The 21,394-nt window shown below is 43.1% G+C and overlaps 1 protein-coding gene across 1 annotated transcript in view; it reads left to right on the top strand.

Annotated features, from left to right (window-relative positions):
• KIF26B (kinesin family member 26B) overlaps window positions 1-21,063 on the top strand; it is a 284,016-nt gene extending 262,953 nt beyond the window's left edge. The window contains exons 12-15 of the mRNA XM_042892546.1: window positions 1,084-4,522; window positions 16,117-16,319; window positions 17,687-17,837; window positions 19,482-21,063. Of these exons, the coding sequence (XP_042748480.1) occupies window positions 1,084-4,522; window positions 16,117-16,319; window positions 17,687-17,837; window positions 19,482-19,630 (3,942 nt within the window). The 3' untranslated portion in view covers window positions 19,631-21,063. The remainder of the gene's footprint in view (window positions 1-1,083; window positions 4,523-16,116; window positions 16,320-17,686; window positions 17,838-19,481) is intronic.
• The last annotated feature ends 331 nt before the right edge of the window (window positions 21,064-21,394 follow it).

Below are 21,394 nucleotides of genomic sequence, written 5' to 3' on the forward strand. Positions count from 1 at the left end.
TGGGGCAGCGAGGCATATAGCAAAATCAGTAACCAATTCCAAAGTGCAAAGATTGTATGTTCCTTGTCCTAGGCGAGTGGCTCAGAGCACATAGCAGAGACAGGGGAATGTAAACGCTTCAGCATCAAATAGAGGAGCGCTTTCAAACATATCTGTCTTAACAGGTTTTTAAGCTGGCCTCATTTAATGATATAGCTGAGAGTGTAAATCTTCAGTTATGTTCTTAGTGCTAATGAAATAATAAGGAATGAAGCCACTGTACAGTAAATTGGGTTTAATGAAGAATTAGATTCTCTTTGCTTCTCACAGAGTAGGAGCAAAATGAATGCAAAGCATTGTGTCCAGTGCCTGCACTGATGCCTCGTTTATTCTGACTGCCTGTAAATATGAGTGATAGATTTTCCAAGAAGTAAAGTGATGGTGGGCTATATCTAATTCCATGCTTATGGAGTCCTGGTTCCTTCTGTATAGCTTGCAATGTGAACTGCGTACAACCAGTGAATGTTTGATTTAAACTGACAGTCTACGGATTGAAAAAAACTTTGAAGAGAGACAACTGAAGGGATTAGTTCCACACACCATTACAGCAATGTGTCCCCGTGAAGGGATTCATTTCACACACCGTCCCTGCAGTGTGTACCCAAGGACTCCCTTAAACATATTATACAACTTCACACATTGGCATTACGACCAAAAGGGACCGTCTTTATTTTCTGCGCCTTATTTCTGTAATGAGTTTTCTTGTTCCTGTTCACACACAAAAATAGGAATGCCTTTGGCAAATAACCAGTTTATTTGGTTGGTCTAAATTAGGTGAGGGCTCCTGATCTATTTATTCAGTATATTATTTTTTTGGAAGCCTCATGACTGAGTGTGGAACATTTAGATTTGGGGCATTGGGTACTCTGTTGAACACTGCTGTATGTTTGCTGTAAGACTGGATATAAGGATCTTCAGAGTTCTGTGCCTTTGTTTAGAGATTTCCCAGTTTAGATATATCATTTTTTGTGTATGCATACAGTTTGTGCAAGGAGCTGTTTGCAATTCTGAAATGTCATGATCTCTGTCTCTCTGACGTTGCAGTACACATCGAGTTCTTCTGGAGGAGAGAGCTCTTGTGAGGAGGGTAGGATGCGTCGGCCGACCCAGCTGAGGCCCTTCCATTCTAGAAACACCGTTGACCCAGACTTCCCTATTTTGCATTTATCAAGTGATCCTGATTATTCATCCAGCAGTGAGCAGTCCTGTGACACAGTGATTTATGTTGGCCCCAATGGCACTGCACTTTCTGATAAGGAGCTGACAGATAATGAAGGTCCTCCTGACTTTGTTCCTATAGTTCCTGCACTGCAGAAGACCAAAAATGAGGGCAGGATGGAGGAAGGTAGTGAATCGGGGCCCAGCACATCTGAAAGAGATTGCCTGAAGTGCAACACCTTTGCAGAGCTCCAGGAGAGGCTGGATTGTATAGATGGCAGTGAAGAGACTAACAAATTCCCCTTTGAAGAGATGCCTGCTCAGTTTAGCTCAGACCAGATGTCTAAGTGCTCTGTCTCAAGCCAACTTGCAGAGCTTAGTCACTTACCAGAGTCAGATAAGGAAGATACGATGCCAGAATGTCAGCATCTTGATAGAGAAGCCAAGGAAAATATAAATGCTACCCCCAGCAAAACTAAGAGAAATCACTCCCCCATTCCTTCTGGAGCTCTTACTAATATTTCTACCCCTCCTTCTCCCAGGAGCGTGACAGGCAGCTCTAGTAAAGAGCTTAGCTCTTGCCAGTTAGCACACAGCACCAGCTTGCAGAGCAGCAGAGAAGGTCTCAACACCTGTGGCTTTGTGGAAGGGAAACCAAGGCCAATGGGTTCACCCCGGCTTGGCATTGCGAGCCTCTCCAAGACATCTGAGTACAAGCCACCAACTTCTCCTTCCCAGAGGTGCAAAGTCTATACACAGAAAGGAGTTCTTCCCAGCACCACACCCCCACCAGCTTCCCTGAGTAAGGACAATGAGATGACATCTACTGAATCTTTGTTACAGCCAGAAATACGGACTCCACCTGCAGGAATGAGCCCTCAGATCATGAAGAAGTCAGTGTCTTCCAGCAATGGGGATTTTGAAGAGACCATTCTCAATGAAGACCAGCAACAAAACCATTCTCCTGAATCCAAGAAGGAGATTCTAAGCACTACTATGGTGACTGTGCAGCAGCCACTGGAACTGAATGGGGAGGACGAGCTGGTGTTCACCCTTGTAGAAGAGCTAACCATTAGTGGGGTCCTTGACAATGGGCGCCCAACCAGTATCATCAGTTTTAACAGTGACTGCTCTGTGCAGGCTTTGGCCTCTGGGTCTAGGCCAGTCAGTATTATCAGCAGCATATCTGAAGATCTTGAATGTTACTCCAGTGCAGCTCCTGTGTCTGAGGTCAGCATCACACAGTTCCTTCCACTTCCAAAGCTGGGCCTGGATGACAAGTCCCAGGATGATGGCAGCAGACGCTCATCTATCAGCTCATGGTTGAGTGAAATGAGCACGGGGAGTGACGGTGAGCAGTCATGCCACAGTTTCATTGCCCAGGCATGCTATGGGCATGGAGAAGCAATGGCAGAACCTCCTGTCTCTGACTTTGCAAGCACCATACAAAGCGCCAGCATGATTTGTGTAGGTGACAAACAGAAGCCAGTAACCGACAACATGCTTATATTGTCAGAAATGGGGGAACAAGCTTTCAGCAAAGTGCCACCCATCAAAGGCTGTAAAATATCAGCTTTAGGGAAAACTACTGTCACAATTAAAAACACTGCTAGCCTCAACAGCTGTGAGGGCTACTTCCCAATGAAGACAAACATTACTGTTTATCCATGTATTGCTGTTAATTCCTTCAAAGCACAAGACACTGATGATGCTGTATCGGTAAATGCAGACCCAAAGGTTGCTCATCCCCATGAGGGGAAAGAACCCAATGCTAAAAAAGATATCAAATTTGAAGATCCTTGGCTGAAGAGACAAGACGATGTAAAAAATGACAGCTCTGGGAGCAGTGATGGTTTGAGTTCTGACATGACCACGATTTCAGCCAAATCTGAGCACAGCACAAAGCAGTCTCCAGCAGACAGGTTTAGCAGCAGTAGCAGCAGTGGGGATGCCTCTGTCTCCCCAGGATGTGATAGTCTGAAGAGAATTGTGGATGGGTGTGAGATGGCAGCGTCTGGCTCTGCAACCCAGAGTCCCATTCATTCCAGTGATGGCTTGAAGGGTGGCAGCCTCCCTCGAGGGCTGCCTCCAAAGGCAAGCAAGCCAGAGGAGTCTGATAGTCACTTCCATTCTGCTGCCTCTGACAGCAATGGAGTTGTTTCTCCTGCCCACACCCAATTTTCAAAGGCCAGTCTAGACAAAAAGGTGGCCTCTCCCAAACATTGTGTCCTCACTCGCCCCAAAGGGACACCTCCTCTGCCTCCAGTGAGAAAATCAAGTTTGGATCAGAAGAACAGAGCCAGCCCCCAGCACAGTGCTACCAGCAGCACCACCAGCAGTCCCTCTGGCCAGTTCGTGCCTTTCCAGGCCAGCTTCCCCGAGGAGCTGAATGCCAAACCAAAAGGCCCTGGCATTGACAACAGCAGCAACAACAGCAGCAGCAAGCTGTTCAGTGCCAAGCTGGAGCAGCTTGCCAGCAGGACCAACTCCCTTGGAAGATCCACAGGAAGTCACTACGAGTGTCTGTCACTGGAGAGAGCAGAAAGCCTGTCCTCCGTGAACTCCAAAATGAACCCTAGCAAAGACACCACCATGCCTCGGACTGGAAGGAGCATCAGCCGCAGTGTCATGTCCTCACCAACCAACTCAGCTCTCTCCCAGTCTGCAGGAGCATCGCCAAAAGCTGGACATTCAAAGATCTCAGCAGTCAGCAAGCTCCTGTTGGCAAGTCCCAAGGCCCGAAGCCTGTCTGCCTCTGCTACCAAAACACTCAGCTTTTCAACCAAGTCTCTGCCTCAGTCTGTTGGGCAGAGTTCCAGTCTGCCTCCAAGTGGGAAGAATATGTCCTGGTCAACACAGTCCCTCAGCAGAAACCGAGGCTCTAGCCTTGCTTCTAAATTGCCTCTTCGGGCTGTCAATGGACGGATTTCAGAGCTGCTCCAAGGCAGTGCCAGCTCCAGAGGCTTGCAGCCCCGAGGAAACGTGGAAGCAGATGAGCGCGGTGGCCTTCATGGAGAGGAGAAGCCAGCAGTTCATGTGCTGCCATCTCCTTACAGCAAGATCACTCCTCCTCGGAAGCCTCATCGCTGCAGCAGTGGTCATGGGAGCGACAACAGCAGTGTCCTGAGTGGGGAGCTGCCCCCCGCCATGGGGAAGACTGCCCTGTTCTACCACAGCGGAGGCAGCAGCGGCTATGAGAGCATGATGAGGGACAGCGAGGCAACAGGGAGCGCCTCTTCTGCACAAGATTCCATGAGCGAGAACAGCAGCTCAGCCAGCGGCAGGTGCCGGAGTCTCAAAACACCGAAGAAACGATCAACCACAGGTAAGCTTGAAGGGATGTGAAAGGAGAAAACAGACCAAAGCAGCTAACTGCTTCATGGTGGAGAGGCCTTTCCTGAAGATAGGCTAGTAGATCAGAGCCAGCTGTGTTTGCAGCAGAGATGAGAGGCCAGGGTAAGTGTCCCAGGCCCCAGGCTTCTTCTGAGCAACATGCACAAATGTCTGTGTTTGCACTGCATATGCAGTGGAGTCTCTCTCCCACCCATTTCACTTAGGTTTATTTCACATTAACAGAACGCTTATCTCTACAGTAATTTCATGCTGCTAGTTGCAATTAAGTACTTATTTATACAAATATTCTTCTGATTTGATTCCAAAAAGATGCCTTTATGAGGTGGTGAAATGTAATTTCAAGCACTTTGGACAAAGACTCCTCTCTTGGTACATGTGTGGTTCAGCAGCACAAGGCCAGAGTCCTGCTCAACAGCAGTAACTGCTGGGAGCTCCCTTTTGCTCCTTATGCACTCTGAATGCCCAAAAGGTGCAAGATGCCTTGCTACTGGATCTGTCACTTCTTTCTTCCCACCTGTTTTAGAAGATGGAACAAAGTTATGCCCATGCTGTTGAAAGATCATATCCTGCCACTGAGTCTGTTGCATTTTAACTTTTGAGTTACAGTCCTTCCTCTCCAAGTAATTTTATTATTAATAAGGTATACTATTAATATTATAAATATGGGCACTGTTGCTTTAAAGTACTTGCAAGTCTGAGAGCAGTTAGTCATCACAGAGAGGATCAGAATGCCTAGTAGCTTTCTTACTACATTTTTTAATCAGATAGAAAGAGCCTGCTGGTCCATGCCAGGAGTCCATGGTGTTGCAGCTCGTACTTCTCACCAGGACAATAGTGTTTCATAGGTTTGCAGGAAAGGGATGAGGAACATCCATCAGCTGGTCACCTCACTTTTTTCTGGGTTCTGTTTTCTCAACCAGAAGTGTAAGTCCTGCCCTAACCAACTTCCTTTTTTAAAAAATGCATATAGATACTGGGACTGGTATATACCAGTATTTAAAATACCAGTGGCTGCATATTCTGCAGTAGTTCTGGCTGCAGAAATGTGTAATTCTCATAGAGTTCCTAATTCACAAAGCCATTCTCACTTGCTGGGTTACTTACCTCTGGGATTTGTTTAGAATGAATGAAATGAGTGAGGCATTACCCTCTCTTTTCTCAAGCTTTTGCTGCAGTAGCAGGAAGAACATGTGCAACACAGATGTGAACACAACGAATACCACAATTAAAACCATACTCAAAAGTACACATCTGATAATACCTGTTCTGAGGATACATCTGAAAGTCACTCTACATTGTGCAAGCAAAGGCCAAGTGATGAAATAATCTTCCTGATGTTAACTCTGCATCCTATGAGAAAGACTCTGTTCTGTCCTTTCTGCATATGTGGCAGTAACTTAATTTTCCTCTTTCTAATGAGCTGCTCTTCTGATGGCTCCTTTCAAATATAAACTTCTTAATGGTAACTTGCAAGAAAAAGAAGGATGATTTTGTATATTGTGGAAAAGGAATCCAAAGCTGATCACACAGAACGCTGGGAGTGTACTGTCAACTGACTGTGTGCTGTGGAGAAGCTGCCCATATGATATGCACTTTTTCCATAGGACATTTCCTTTTCTTTGGATTCTGTAGCAAAAATTGAGTCTTTTGCTTTCCCATTGCTTTGATAGTGAGACGGTTAAAGGCATCCAGTAACCATTCTTGAGAGAAATCCATCTGCAATAGTCTCTGTCAGGGTGGGTCACTTTCCCTTTCTTTAGCTTACGCCACAGATGGTGATTTTCAACAAAATTTGAACTAGGAATAGATGCAAAAAAATAACAATTTCTGTGAAAGCAGAGCAGCTGTGCAGGTGAGGGAAAGCATAGAAAACTGAAGTGTAGATTCATCCGTATCAAAAACAAGAGATTATCCCCCCTCCCTTGGATCTAGCCAGCTTTGAACCTGGCCGAGCAGTGGTGGTGATTTGTCATGCAGTGCAGATATGCAAAGGTAGTCAAGCAGGAAGCTTTCCTTAGCAAGGAATGTGGACAGTCTCAGCTTTGCCACTGTTTTATTGCTAACTAAAATCCGACTTTTTTCATATTACAATTTCTTTTTTACTTTTTCAAAGTACAGCTTTCTCTCTAACTGACAAACGTATGCGTTCAGCCTAATTTCTATTGTGGCTTAGTTCCTCTCTCCCTTGTCAGCAGTGTTGCAGGTGTTTACCACAGCTAGATTTTAACCTCTGTGATGGAGCATTTTCTGTGCATAGGCTTCCCTGCAAGATGCCTGTTCTGTTACGCACAGCAAAACGTGGCATGTTGACATCCCTCAAAGTATGTGCAAAGCTTCTCTCTTAATTGAGTCTGTCACCTGATGTGGAGAATTTGTAAGCGTGTTTGGTTTTTTTTTTGTTATTTTGCTTTTGAGAGTGATTCCCTATATCTGCAATTAATTCCTATATTGAGAGAGTTGTGTTTCTAAGAGGAACCAGTTCTTTCAATGCAAATAAAAAAAAAAAAAAGATCTTTATTACTTTCTATATCTGTAGCAGCAACCACTGCCCAGAAATTCATAATTCTTCACTTTCTTGTAACCCAGCTCCAGTTTGAATTTCATCCTGCAGCAGTAATATCATAATTCTGTTTTGATGTGTTTGATAATAGTATAATTTTTCACATGTCAGCAGATTTATGATGGCATAAAATTGGGATTATTACCTCAATGCAGGAGAACATGAAGGAGGATCTGAGATATACGGAAGAATAGAGTTGTTTGCAAACATATTTTTATTGCATAATAAACAAAAAAATATGCAAAGGTTTGCAATCTTTTATCCTTTGTAATTTCTCCTGTCTGTAAGTCTGTTCTCATCTGAATGAACTCTCACAAGGAACACTTTTTAATGAAAACGATAGCATACAAAGGTTCTGAGGCTCTTGAAAGATGGATATTATTTTAATACATAGTGTCAAGAGCATTGGACCTTTCCTGATTTGCAGTCAGAGATCCACTGTGCTGTAATGGATATGGCACTATAGATATGCTCATTTCAGGTCAGGCAACCTTGTCCACTTTATTTATGATTATTATTAGCAGAAATGCTAGCTGTCAGACACGATCATCATGAATCAGCCCAAGGCCCCTTTAAGAGGAGCTATAAAGAGTCTTTAGCAGAATCACCAGCAGCCCTGTCAGATCTCACAATTACTTTTGAAGTTCTGACACATTGGGGAGACATCATTTTTTTCTTGAGATTAAGATCTTGTCTTTCAATGCTTTTAAGTGCATTACTTTTATGTGTAGGTGCTTCTGTGCTGATTGTCATACATGACGCATCAGACCTACACTGACAGCTTTTGAAAGATAAAGCTAGATTATATCCTTCAGTGTAGCCCTAGGTTAAATTTTGGGCTCTGCATGGGTATGTGTACAACTCACAGACAGCCCAGTGCTGTGTAAACAAAAGTAAACAAACAAACAACAACAACAAACAAAAAACAAAAAAACCCACCCCAATTATTAGCCCAATATATTTTGATATCTACTGAAAATCATATGTATATATTATGAGCCACTTAAGCCTTCCCCCTGAAGTAACCTTTTATTTTCATAAACATTTCTGTCTTTGTAGCTTTTAACATTGGTCCTATAATGCAGCATCAGCAGATACTGCCCTAAGTGACCACTTATAGTGAAAACAGAGCTATTTAGCCGTGATGGATCACTGTATATTTCAAAGATTTGTGTGGCCACCCTTTCATCCACCTTGTGTTGCACATATTACTCTAGACTCCATTTTACAGGTGCAGAAATCAAGGCAGAGGGCTTCACTGACTCACGCAATGCCTCCACTAAGCGACAACCAGATACAGGATTAAATTGCAGGCACCCTTGACTCCTAACCTCAAACCTGACTGACTTGGCTGCACATCCTCCCTTGCCCTTGCTGAACATCAGAGAGGAGGGCTTTATCTGTTATTTTTTGCGGCAGTCCCTCCCCCCTCTCCATTCACATGCATCTGTGCAACCGTGTTTGCTCCCATTTATTTGCTCACTCTGTTAGTGCTTTTTCTGTAGGAAACAATCCACATTTCAGCCATTTTCTTGGCTCTGAGTCTCTCTCTCAGGGAGGCAGTGCTGTCTTGAGCAGAGCACTGAGGTATTACAGCACAGTCATCACTAGCACCAATTATGTATTATTTTTTAATACCTCAGAAATTTCAAGTGCAATGGCCTCATGCTGCTCCATGGAAAGGCAATGACAAGGATGCTTTTATAGCACAGACTCTCTCATGTCATCAGGAAGTGCATTCAGGCTTAACTCCATTTTAACCAAGCTGTATTTGTACCCTGGGAACACAACAGGGATGAGCAGGAGGCAGGCAGGGAGGCAGGGAAGGACTTGCAAGATCTGTATTGTGTTCCCAATGGTGCTGCTGGTTCGCTCTGTCACCTTGAGCAGCCTGTGTAATGTCTATTGTCTGTAACCAGCTCACAGAACTAGATCATGGCCTTGTGGAAAAGCTCTCAATGCAAAACAGGACTGGATGCTTTCAGCCATACAGCTTTGCTGCTGCTTCCAGGTGTGTGATCCCATCAGCTCTAAGCTAGCAGCTGTGCAAGAGCCCAGGCTTTAATTAGATTTACTCAGCATAGCCAGGCCATTTGCGTTCCCATGCAATGTGCTCAAATGCCTTGCTTGTGCTTTTTGCCCTGTCTTGCAGAGGATTCGGGACTGCCAGATCTGCCGGGAGGCATCCCCTGGGGATGACAGAAGGGGAGGGGCTCTGGGACAAGGTGGTAGAAAATAAAGCTTTCAGAGGAAAATATAGGGATGTTCCCAAGGTTGTTTGCTTTGTTGTTCCTTTTGGGAGCAGGCTCAGGTGCCTGAGAGATTCCCAGTACATGTGACATGTGGTGAGGCACAGGGGCTCTTGTGTGTCATTGCCTGCAGCACTCTGCTGAGCCCAGAGCCTACTATGCCTGGGAGATTCTCTCCTTTAATTTCTATGCCCTTCAGTTGAGGTTTGTCAGAGCTGAGCCTGAGTCTGACTGATGGCAGCAGGGTAAAGCAGGGCTGTGCTCTGTGTCCAGGGAGGCTGGGGAAGCAGCCAACATGCAGTGCAACGTGGCAGTGAAGGTCAAAGACATGGGAGGAAGAGGTGGCTCACACAGGCAGTGCCAATAAAAGTCAAGGCCCAGAGGAGAGAGTTCTTGTAAAGGGCTTCTGTGTAGCGTTGCTCTGGGCCACTTCAGCCTTCCTGAACACTGGAAGCAGAGCATTGGGAAACAAAAAATTAAGGGATGCTGTTGTTGGTAAGGCCAAGTCTGAACAAGACTGGGGAAAGCTAAGGCCTCCAAATGCTGGCTTCCTGATGTTTGAATGTGTGTCCTGAGCTGCAGTTGTATTTCCTGGCATCTGCAGGACCGTGCTCCTACCTGTCCTGGATAGGATTTGCCTCTGTGTGTGTGTGTGTGTCTGTGCTTTAATCTTCTTTGCACAGGTAACCTGTCTGCCTGTAGATAATTAAAGTTTCTTGCTGCAGCATTTTATTGCTTTTGCAGTAAAGTTTCATGACTCCTTGCGGCTCTTTTGCAGTTCTGAGTTTTGCTACCAAAGTAGAACAAATTGCTACATGATTTTAAACACTTTCATAAAAAGACAGACTGTTAAGACATGCCAATAATTATCTGCAATTAGAATGCCTGTTTTGGTCTTGCCTCTGTGCTCTGGATTTCTCTGCTGGATTGGTTTTAAAGATGGAGATTTCAGATTTCCTGGAAAACCCTGATAACTCCATATTCACACATATTACCTCTCTGGTAGCACTTAACCCAGTCCATGAAAGCAGCAGAAAAAGCCAGAGGCTGAATCTGGGGACTGTAAATTATGAAAGTCCATCTCCAACCAATATTACAAAGCAGCGTATTTTGAAAAACGGCCAAAATGATAATGCTGAAAGAAAACGCCACAAAAAGAATCTGAGCTTTTTTTTGCTGAATCCAAGTGAAAAGGAGTTTGGTTCATGTTTAGACTGCTGAAGGCACTGTGGGAAGCTGAAAATCAAAAAGCTGTAGGGCTTCTCTAGCATTTCCACTTTAACTTGCTTACAATTGACGATAGCTAATTGATATCCTGCATTATTCCCTTACCAAGACAATGGATGTTAGAGCCATACAGCAAGACGTTGTTTGCTTGCAGGTGACCCCTTTATGCATATGACTGCTGGCTGGGAGAGCAGAAGGAGGGGCACTGTGGGCTTCAGCTCCACTTTTTTTTTGTTCATTAAAACAACAGCATTGATTTTCCCAGGTCAATGCGAGGCCATTTCATGCAGCAAATCTGTGTTGAAAGGGATCAGAGTAATCATTTTTTACACGCTTGACTACTGCATGCCAGCACTGAGCTTTCAGCCACATGAACATAGGAATGATTTAATAGAGGAAATGGCAGCAGGCTATTGTGCACAGTGAAGGCTCCATGTAACATGCATGACTGAGTCGCACGCCATTAGGCCGAGTGTAAATAAAACCTGCCCCTTACGCTGCCACAGAATTAGCTCATTGGAATGCCTCTACCGCTGTCTCACCATGATCTAACGCTGGGGCTGCAGAGCCCCTTCCTTCTCCATCCTCTGTCTTTGCTGGCCAAGCCACTAGCAGCACAGACATTTAGCGCAGTAATGCAGTAATAGTAACCAGCTTCTTAAGTGACACCCCAATGCTGAGAAATGCATGACAAACCAAAATCCAGACCAAGGAGAGATAAAGATGTAGAAGAGACTCTAGTTGTTTTTTTTTTCTTGCTAGGGATTGCGGGCACTGAAAGTGCAGCCCCCGTGATGTACATCTTCCCTGAAGCGTCTCCCAGATTACTTGTCAACCTGCCACGCTGCAGGAGGGCTGCTTCCTCATCTGGTTTCAGCAGTGCTCATTCACCAGCTCTAAACTGCCCTGAAAGGCTCCTTTTAAAGTGAGATGGTAATTCAAGAAATATGATTAAAAATGAACAGGATGGGTAGAAATAAAATTGACGTAGGCTGTACCTCGGTATGTTTATTATACATATAGAATTATACCTATAGAGGTTCCTTAGATATATAGAAGCAACATGTCTAGTATAGCTATGAATGGAAAATTATAAATAAGGGTTGCTTTATTCCTGCATACAGCAAGCAGTTCTTTCGAGCCCCAAGTGTCCTTGTACTCCTTACTGATTTGCAATGGCAGGATTGCATACAAGCCAACTCAGAATAAGGGCTGAATTGTTTTACGGGGAGGTGGTCATAGAAGACTCTATTCTTAATGACAAATCCCATTGGCGTTTCTTTCTCCAGCTCTTCAGGTGCAATCTGAGTTGCCAGGATGAGCAAATGCAGTTTAGATTTTCTGGCAATAAATGCCAGGATTCTTTATTGATTGTAGTACTAACCTCAAGCTGGGCACCCTAAATATTTCTGATGAAGCCTCCATGCTATCACAGCAACTTTCCACTGGAAGGCACTGGCAATGACTTGAGGAACCAGGAGAGGATCTTGGCATTACACATATTGTGTGAAAATCCAAGCAATTGTGTGAAAATGAGTAGCTGTTCTCTTCTCTGAGGAAAGGGCACTGTAAAATAAACTAGGAGGAGGGAGGTTAAAGGAAATGGGAGGACTTGGTTCAGTCATGGATAATTGCCCATGAGGGCAGACCCTGTAGGAAATGGGAAAGAGAGAAGTCAGCATAGCATCTTCAGCTCAAACAAAGCAGCAGCCCCATTGTTGGACAGGGAAGAGCAGCAGGGGGAACAGACAAACAATCTTTGCCAGTCAGCAAACAATTTGATTGGAGGCTGGTGCTATTGTTCCTTGGAAATGAAGCCACAGAAGGAGTGATGTTGGCTTAGAGGTACTGCTCTCCTTAGCCAAGATTAGGTTTTTGTAATCACCTTCAGTTTGTATGGACTTTCTGGTGAGGAAAAAAAAAAACCAACCACAACAAAATGCTTACCAAGATCTGCACACAAAAGCAGTTTTACCTCCAAAAGCTTTTAGTGCAGTGAGAATAGCTTTGGCTGTGCATCCTGTTTTTAAGATCACACTATACTCCTGGAATTATACGATATCAAATTATAGTTTCATCTTCAACAACTTGAAATTCCAGGGGCAGCAATTGTTTTGCATCCAATGCAGATGCACTCTGCTTTGAAGAGATACATCATGCTCCTTTTTGTGGGTATTTTGCATTTAGTGATTTAGCGGAGGGTTGTTAGGATAGTGTGGTTAGGTTGCAGTTGGACCTGATAATCTTTCAGGTCAACCTGAGCAATTCTTTGATTCTATATACTTTTTGCTTTTACCTTTTCCACAGAAAAGATGCTCCAACTGGAATGCGTTCTTAGAAAGTAATAGAAAGGGAACACCACAAAATATACAGCAGGTAAACAAAACCAGCTTGCTTAGGGGTTCTGCCATGGTTAACAGATGCTTTTATGAGCACATACCCTTATGGAGTTGGGAGTTTTGCTGAGGTCAGTGAGTCGTCTTATCCTTGAAGTTCTGTGTTTCTAATACTTTAAAGATGAAGGCTTCTCTGGACATATATGCGCTGCAGTGTCTTGTAGCTTCAGTGCCGCTCTTCAGCCAGATCCACTTTCACACTGTACACATTCACTCCACTGTTGCTCCTTTTATCTTAATTAAACCCTGTCTGGTCTTTGGCAGAGCTGAACCTGCCAGACCTTAACCAATTGCTCAAAGTAGAAAACCGATCTGCTGTATTCTATGCATTTTCAGGGCTGTTTCACAGTGTGGTTATTTGTGCTGAAGCTAAGCTTGAGACTTGGAAAACTGCATTCATTTTAGCAGTTGGTTGTCTCTGTGTGTTGATATGGATGAGGAAGCTGTCAGCTGCTTTGTGGCATTGCTTAGGTTGTATCTCCTGGCTGATCCCAAGTAATGCAAAGTCAGAAAAAGCAGGGACTGAATGGAGAAGTCAGTGGCAGGAGTCTCCTGTCAGACACTGTCAGTTACTGTACCTGGGCTAAAAAGCAGCCTATTGATCAGTGCATATTTCAAATAACTAGATTCATTTTTGACTCCCAGCAAACACGCAATGCTGTGCCTGATGGCTCAGCCCTGTCGTACTGCCTGGCTGCAATGGGGGTGTAACCCACAGGCTGTGCAGACACGAAAAGCACAGTGAGTTTATGTTAGCATACATCTTGCCACAGCTGTGGTCTCTGCCTCTTCACTGAAGGATATGGCCTATTAGACAGAGCCTTGTGCTGGAGTTCTCCTAGACCCCAGGCTTCTGTTTGTCGTTCAGCTAAATGGGTATGAATAGAAATGCAATGCAAAAATATTTACTGTAATTAATATTCCAGTGACATCTGTTTAGCTTTGCTCCAAGTAAGAGCCTGGTGGTGTCCTCGTGGCAAGGTGAATCAGATTCATTTGCATCTCCAGGGGAACTGCTGTCTCTAAAAGCTGAGGAGCAGCAAAGGTAGGAAGGAGATTGCTTTCACACTCAGATTACTCCTGTGAGAGGTCAAGACCAAAACCCTGAAAAAAAGTGCTTTTAGAAGTAGTTAGTGCCTAAATCCTTTTGGTCTCATCTCAGCTTGAGAATTCAGTGACATTTGCTGCAAAGCAGGCAGAGGGCTCATTTCCCAGGTGGGCTGAGCCCTTTGCAGGATCTCTTGCATGCAGCAAATAGTAATGGTCTGCCAGCCCATCTCATCTCCCTTCACATACACAGCTGCTCTTGCCCTTCAGTTGCCTCTCTCTGGCATCACTGATGACAGTCACCCTCAGTACAGCACTTTGTTGGTGCCTTCCCAAACTGCCTCTCTGTTGTTGCCAATTGTTAGCTATGCTGACATTGACTTCCAGTGGTGTTTCAAAAGGCCTAAAAAAACTTGTGCTTGCTAGTATTTGCAAGGCTTCATTTGTTCTGGCATGGGCTCATTTGCTGGGCTGCAGTTTGATTAGAAGCACGAGTATGATGGATGTGACAGGATGGGCAGGTTAGGGCTGAGGCCATTTGGTACAAAAGGGCTGCCTGTTTGCATGACTTGGCTTTACCCTCCTTTTCTTGCAGGGAATTATTTTGGATGCACTGGAATAAAAGCTCTGTAGATTAAGTTTTTTACAAATAGGCAGCAAGACAGACCATTCTCCTTCATGTTAAAGTTAGCATTTATAGGTTAATTGCCAATTACTAGATGTTGGTTTCTAGCACAGACTGCTGCATTCGCAAAACAATGATAGCTCACAGAGTTGTCAGCTGAGAAAATGTCAGCTGACACCCAGGAATGAAACTGATGCTGGATAGTTGCAAATCCAAAAACTAAGCAACCAATGGATTATTATTTTTTTTAAGTTTTCATTGACGCGTGAAATTGGCAGACTTTTTGAAGCTATTTACATTCAAGTTTCAATGAATACAGTGCTAAGAATTCCTTTAGATGATTTTATCTTGTTTTTAAAATAAAATCTGCATGATCATTCTCATCCCCTCCCTTTTGGCATCAGTATTGTTCTTGCAGCTAAGAGAGTCAATCGATAGTCTCATTTGGACTTGCTGGCTTTGGCTTTTGTTTTTGTTTCTTCCATCCCCTGTATCCCTGGTGTCTCCTAGGAAAGGTGGTGCAGAACTTGTCAGCTACAAACCCTTTTATTTTGTCTGTAATCCAGCCACTGCTCTGATTTAACTAAACTGAGCAGGGAAATGTAACCAGTTGTTTTTCTTTTTTTGCACGTGTCTGTTCTTTCTCCCAACAAACCATATGCTCAACTTCCCTACTGCTGCCATCAGGCCAGTGGCGTGCTTTTCCTCCCTTGCTTTACCTGAGGCCCAGACTTGGCAACTCACATGGCAGATGCATTCCATATGGCTGGGCTTTATCAACCATGGTAAATATTCTGCTATTGCAGTGCTCCCATCCGCTGTGCTGGTATCATAAAGCAGAGCTACTGATGCAGACACAGTGACTAACCCTTCTGCCAGTCAGTTGTTACTGCTGCTGTCTTGCTCTTCACCATTGCTAGGTTATGCATGTAAGTGAGGAATGTTTTAGAAAAATACCGTACTGAGCAGGAACAAAGCTAATTCAATTCCGTGCAATTGCTGAGATTGGAAATACATACCACAGGCATTTTGTCCTTGCTAGTGATTTTACTGCCCTAGCCACTCCAGAGTGGCGTTGTGTCAAGGACTAAGTGTTGCCATAGTAGTTCCTGTGCAGTATAGGAACTTGGGCATCAAAGTGTTTTTTCATGCTACTATAAAAAAAAAAAAACAAAACAACAACAACAACAATGAAAGCAACACAACCACACCTCTCCCAGAATGGGCTGTGGAGAGGCTGGCTGATCCTTATTCATAGGCTGTAAAAGCCAGCACCAGTGAAGAGAGAGGATAGCAAAGCCAGACCACCTGATGCTTTGCCCCTTCATCATTATACCTGTACATACTGAGACCTGAGCTAACGGAAGCAGATCCAAACTCCAGAAGTTGTAGGGTGCATGTGCCCTCTGAGGATCAAATCTTAACTGTGCTAACACAACATGGTGATTTCTGCAATTACAGGCTCCCAGAGACGGAGGCTGATTCCAGCTTTATCACTTGACACTGCTTCCCCAGCAAGGAAGCCTGCCAACAGCCCTGGGGTCCGCTGGGTGGATGGGCCCCTGCGAAGTGCACAGAGGGGGCTGGGGGAGCCCTTTGAGATCAAAGTCTATGAGATAGATGATGTGGAGAGACTCCAGCGGCGACGAGGTGGAGACAGCAAGGTGAGTGAGATCCTCGTGTGCTGTCTGTCTCCTCTTGGAGAGAGGAATCCAGGTTGGAAGTGCAGATTCATAGGAAAGCGGTCAGAACTGTGTAGTATTGTACATGGTCAATTCAACTGGCAGCAACACTTGTATCTCGTTTAATGCCAGTTATAACTCAAGTTATGCCTTCTTCAGGAACAGCTCACAGACTTTGGTCTCTTGTATTTTGGTCCTTGCTAATAGTCTTGGTGACTCCTGTTCTCCAGCAGCACTTCACATCTATCTATCTTTCTACACAGCATTGGTGCCTCAAGTGCTTTGATGACATTGTTTCCAGAATAGCGAAGCTTCTCCTGCCAACCTCACCCCTCAAAACTTAAAAATAAGTTGGAGAATTGTAAAGATCAGCTCTTGAGAAGTACAATCATGAAGAGTATCTGAAGTTAGTGTTTTTACAATAAATGTGTATATAAGCTTTATTATTATTTTAAGACATTTTTCCTTTCTAGGCTCCTGTCACTCAGGTTGTTCACTGTGGTGTCATTTGATACAGTTTTACATGGAGAAAAACATCACTTCTTGGGGTGGTGTTTTCTACCACACTTGATTAACGCAGCAGATTTGCCTACAGAACAGAAGATAGAGCAGTGCTGAGCCTCTAGTACAGGCTTGGAGGAGTTAAATTCCAGTAGTGGGGCTGCCCCCAGACTGCTAATGGTAGCCAGCCATCATCATGGCTTCACCTACTGCACATCTTGATGACTGTCACTCAGAAGTCACGTGAAGCCACGAGGAGTGCATCCAGACAGCATTGCAGCCTGTGCTGTCACTGCGCCCCTTGTCTTTAAAGAAGATGCATTTTCATTTTTAATGATTATGAATTGATAGAACTTTTCACACCAACATCATCCTTTTGTTTAAGAATGTTCAGAATTCAATATTGCTACCAGTTTTCTTATTTAATGATGTGACTGCTGCATTACTTACACACCAAGGAGAGATATACTTAGCATTTTAATGCACCAAGCACTGGATTTTCTTTTTCCAAGAGCTTAGTTTTTTCTTAGACAAACTTTTGTTGACAAAAAACAGAAATGTTTTGCTACAGTTAATCTCATTTCAAAATGCTGTGTGGTGCTATTACTGTTTATTATTAAATATCATTGCAAAGACTCCAAAGCTCACTGATCAAAAGCATCAAAATAATAATTAAAGAAAAAAAATACAATAAAAATAAAACAGATGATAGATTATTTTGTGCAGTAATTTATATGCTTCCAGAGTAAGTTAGTAATATTGATTGGAAGATCATTTCGCTGAATGGATCTGGGTATTTCTTCTCCTCTTCACTTGTTCCTTCCCCGCTCATTTTTCCCGGTTGGCAGGAAGTGATATGTTTTAATGCCAAGCTGAAAATCCTGGAGCATCGCCAGCAGAGAATTGCTGAGGTCAAGGCCAAGTATGAGTGGTTAATGAGAGAACTGCAGGTGACCAAACAGTACCTGATGCTGGATCCTAACAAATGGCTCAGTGAATGTAAGAACGTTTATTGCTTGAACTTATAGGTTTCCTTTGCTTTATTTCACTGTGAGGAAGAAGAAAGGTTTGCTAACAGTGAGATGTGTGCTACTGTGTCTGTAAACTGAAATGAGCTGACATATGACCTAAGGACAAAATTTAGGTTGACTATATTTCTAGAACTAGTCCCAATAATTCTTCCTAAATCGATGATAGAACTGAACAATCCTTTTTGCCTGAGAGCTGAATGTTAAAATGGTACAGCATTGTAATAGTGAATATTGCCATTGGTAGATTATCATTCACACATTTCAGTCCACAGATTATAAAAATGAGATATTTATATTTTGTCCCCAGATCACTAAGACATATGAGCAATATTATAAATCTACTCTTATACCACAAAATAACACTGCAGATCAAACTTGTCCCTTGGCACCAGCGGGCTTACATGAAGAATGAATTTGGCCCATTTTTCATAACTGTCGATGTGTAAAGTTCAGACCTTAAAGGACATTCACATTGAGATGCAGAAGAACCTCAACACCTCAAAGGAAAAAGATTAAAAGCATACTGCAGTAACTGTAAAGCATTTTTTAGTGTTAGTGAACAGATGAACTCATGTTAAAGAGTTCTCCAAAAAATATATTTGTGGTTTTTTCTCATGATAATTGCATGGGGTATAAGGAGGTTGGGTGCTGTGTCCTAACTCTTCCCTCAACAACTGTCATAAGTTAATACTAGATTTGTACAGCCTACAAAACAACCATAATGTAAGGCAAAAGAGACAGATTTAAAGACCAGTATGCCATCTGCATACTGATGTGTGATGCCTTTGCTTCTGATTCCAGTGTGATACATGCAGGAAGCCACAAGGATAGCACAGACTACAGGGCTTAGATGAGATGTGAAGTGTTGGCTAAGATCACATAGTTCCCACACAACTTCCATGGAAGCAGCTGCCAGCTGTCTCTGGCAGCAAAAGGGAACCTATGGTAGTGTGATGTACACACCTTCCGTTAGCACTCCTGAACAAGCTAGTGAGAATTGCCCAGAACAGGGAGAGGTGTGACAAGCAAGGAAGTTGGAGGATGGTTTCTGAGTTATGAATTCAGAAGAGAACTTACATCAATCTCTTTTTTGGTCAGAAGAATGCGTGAGAAAGTCAATACATATCATATAAATGCAAGATCTTGAAACAAAACCAGTGGAAATAATTAAAATCAACTCGGCCAGTTTTACACTTCACTGATGAATTTCTCCATCACGTTCAACTTGTGGGTTCCCTGTTAACCTTAAACCCACAGGTGTTTTGTGCCCACCCGGTTTCCTTACAGTGAGCTGTGTGGTTGCTGGAGGAGCAGTTCTGTTGGCTTTTCTTAAGGAAAGATGGAGTGTGGCAAAACTTATCTGCTGCTCTAGAGAGGATGGCAGAGCATATCACTCAAGAAAGTATTCCGTGCAATCTTAACAGTATTTTCACCGACAAGCCATTTTAATAGCCATTAAATAATAGACACAACTTTCAGTGACAGTGGGAAGCTAAAGATAACATTGTACACAGTACAGATGTTTTTGAAGGCTTGAATTGGATCCATATCCCTCAGCAACTAGTGCTGGGTTTTGTATGCTTTTTCTATCTGTGTATTTTCTTCTCTACAGTTGATCTGGAGCAGGTATTTGAGCTGGATTCTCTGGAGTACCTGGAAGCCCTGGAGTGTGTGACTGAACGCTTGGAAAACCGTGTCAACTTCTGCAAGGCTCATCTCATGATGATCACCTGTTTTGACATCACCTCCAGACGCAGATAGAGAGCGAATCTCAAGAGAATTTCAATGCACATCTCTGCCATCCTCCTTTTCCCTTCTGAATAGCATCCCAAAGACAGCAGAATGAGGATGAAGGTTGGAGTCAAGTCTCAACTGTGTGTATGAGAGATTTGCTTTACTATAGAAGAGTAATATTAAAAAATAACAGGACACGCATGAAAAAATGGAGATAGAAGGATGTTGATTCTCTTAGCCTAAAAGAGCACTTTGAGGAACCCTTAAGGACATGTCTGTAAATAAGAACTGCTGGCAGAAGAGACTTCTTTCCCTGCATTAGCTGAGGGAGGAGGGAAGGTGGTTGTAGGACTTTCACTTGAGAGGTTCATTAGAAGAAATCCTATCTAGAAAGACTGTTCAAGTGCCTTGCAAATCTTTATTATCCAAACATTTATGTTCATACTTTCTTGTGTACAGATGGTGCTAGTCAAAAGATGAAAAAGGAAAAAAACAAAACACTTTTGAAATGTACTTACAGCTTGTTTTTCTCTTGGTGTTTTCTCCTGTTTCAGACTTGCTGTTTCTAAGTAACTTGTGTTTGTAGAGATATTTCCTAATCAGTACAACATATGAATAAATGTTAACTGTCTTTTATTGTTAACAGAGTAAGGCCACTCAAAGAGAAATTTAGCTTCCCAGATGACACAAATATTTCTATCAGTGAGCAAGGTTTGCTTATATGTTCTTCTGTACAATCTTAAGCGTTAGAGGGCACAGTAATTTTCCCAACTTACAGGTTCTGCAGTATGTGAGGGAGGAGAGGTGACATTACGGTGAAGTATCTTTTCCATTTGAATTAACCTCCCCCTTTATTTTTCATGTCCTTTTAGCTTTTTACTGGCTAGAGCTATGGATGAGGAGGTATTTTTATCCCAATCCCTTTTCCTGGGACTAATAACTCAATGGACAACCACTTTTCAGGGGAGGGCTCTCATACTTATCAGTCCAAAAATGAATGATTTCTTTTGTCCTTTCTTGATTCCATGACTGATAAAAATTTAACTTTGCCTTCTTCATGTCCCTGGTCCAGACATACCTGAAAAGTGCTGAGATGTGCAGTCTCTGTTCAGCTCAGCTAGTCCACAAATAAGCAGGAGTCATGAGTAAGCAGACCTAGTAAGTAATTCAGGCACACTGATTATGATATTTTCCTAATCAGCACTCCCTTATTTCAACTATGACTAAAGTCACATAGACATCAATGGATGACATCATCTAGTGGGTGGCAATCCTGCTCATGGCAGGGGGTTGGAACTGCATGATCTTTAAGGTCCTTTCCAACCCAAACCATTCTGTGATTCTGTGATTAAAAGGATGAGGGTCTGGGCCTCACTGCATAACCAGATATTCTACTTGTTTGCATCTTTATCTATAAAACAGTATGTGGGGAAGAACATCCTTTGTGTTACTTAAAAAAGTGTGTGAAATTTGCATGTTAATTATGTATGAGCATAAAGAATTTTTTCTTGTATAGGTTTCTTCTTCTTTTATATTGAAATAATTCCTTTCACAAAACAATCCTCTCACATACCCTTGTCTGACCTTCCTGTTGGTTATCAGAAAGTAAGATCAGCATTTGGCATATACTCAGTATGCATCACTTCATCAGTTTACTGTTCCTACATGTAGCTCTTTCTTTACCTGCTTCATAATACTAATGCCATTTTACAATATGCCAAGCACCATTTCCTGGTGGACAAAAAAAATCCACAAAAATACTGATAGCTTTTACTACTGGTTACCTTAAAA

This window comes from Lagopus leucura, unplaced genomic scaffold (genome assembly GCF_019238085.1).
Source record: "Lagopus leucura isolate 7727_CA_CO unplaced genomic scaffold, USGS_WTPT01 Super-Scaffold_73, whole genome shotgun sequence".
Taxonomy (NCBI): domain Eukaryota; kingdom Metazoa; phylum Chordata; class Aves; order Galliformes; family Phasianidae; genus Lagopus; species Lagopus leucura.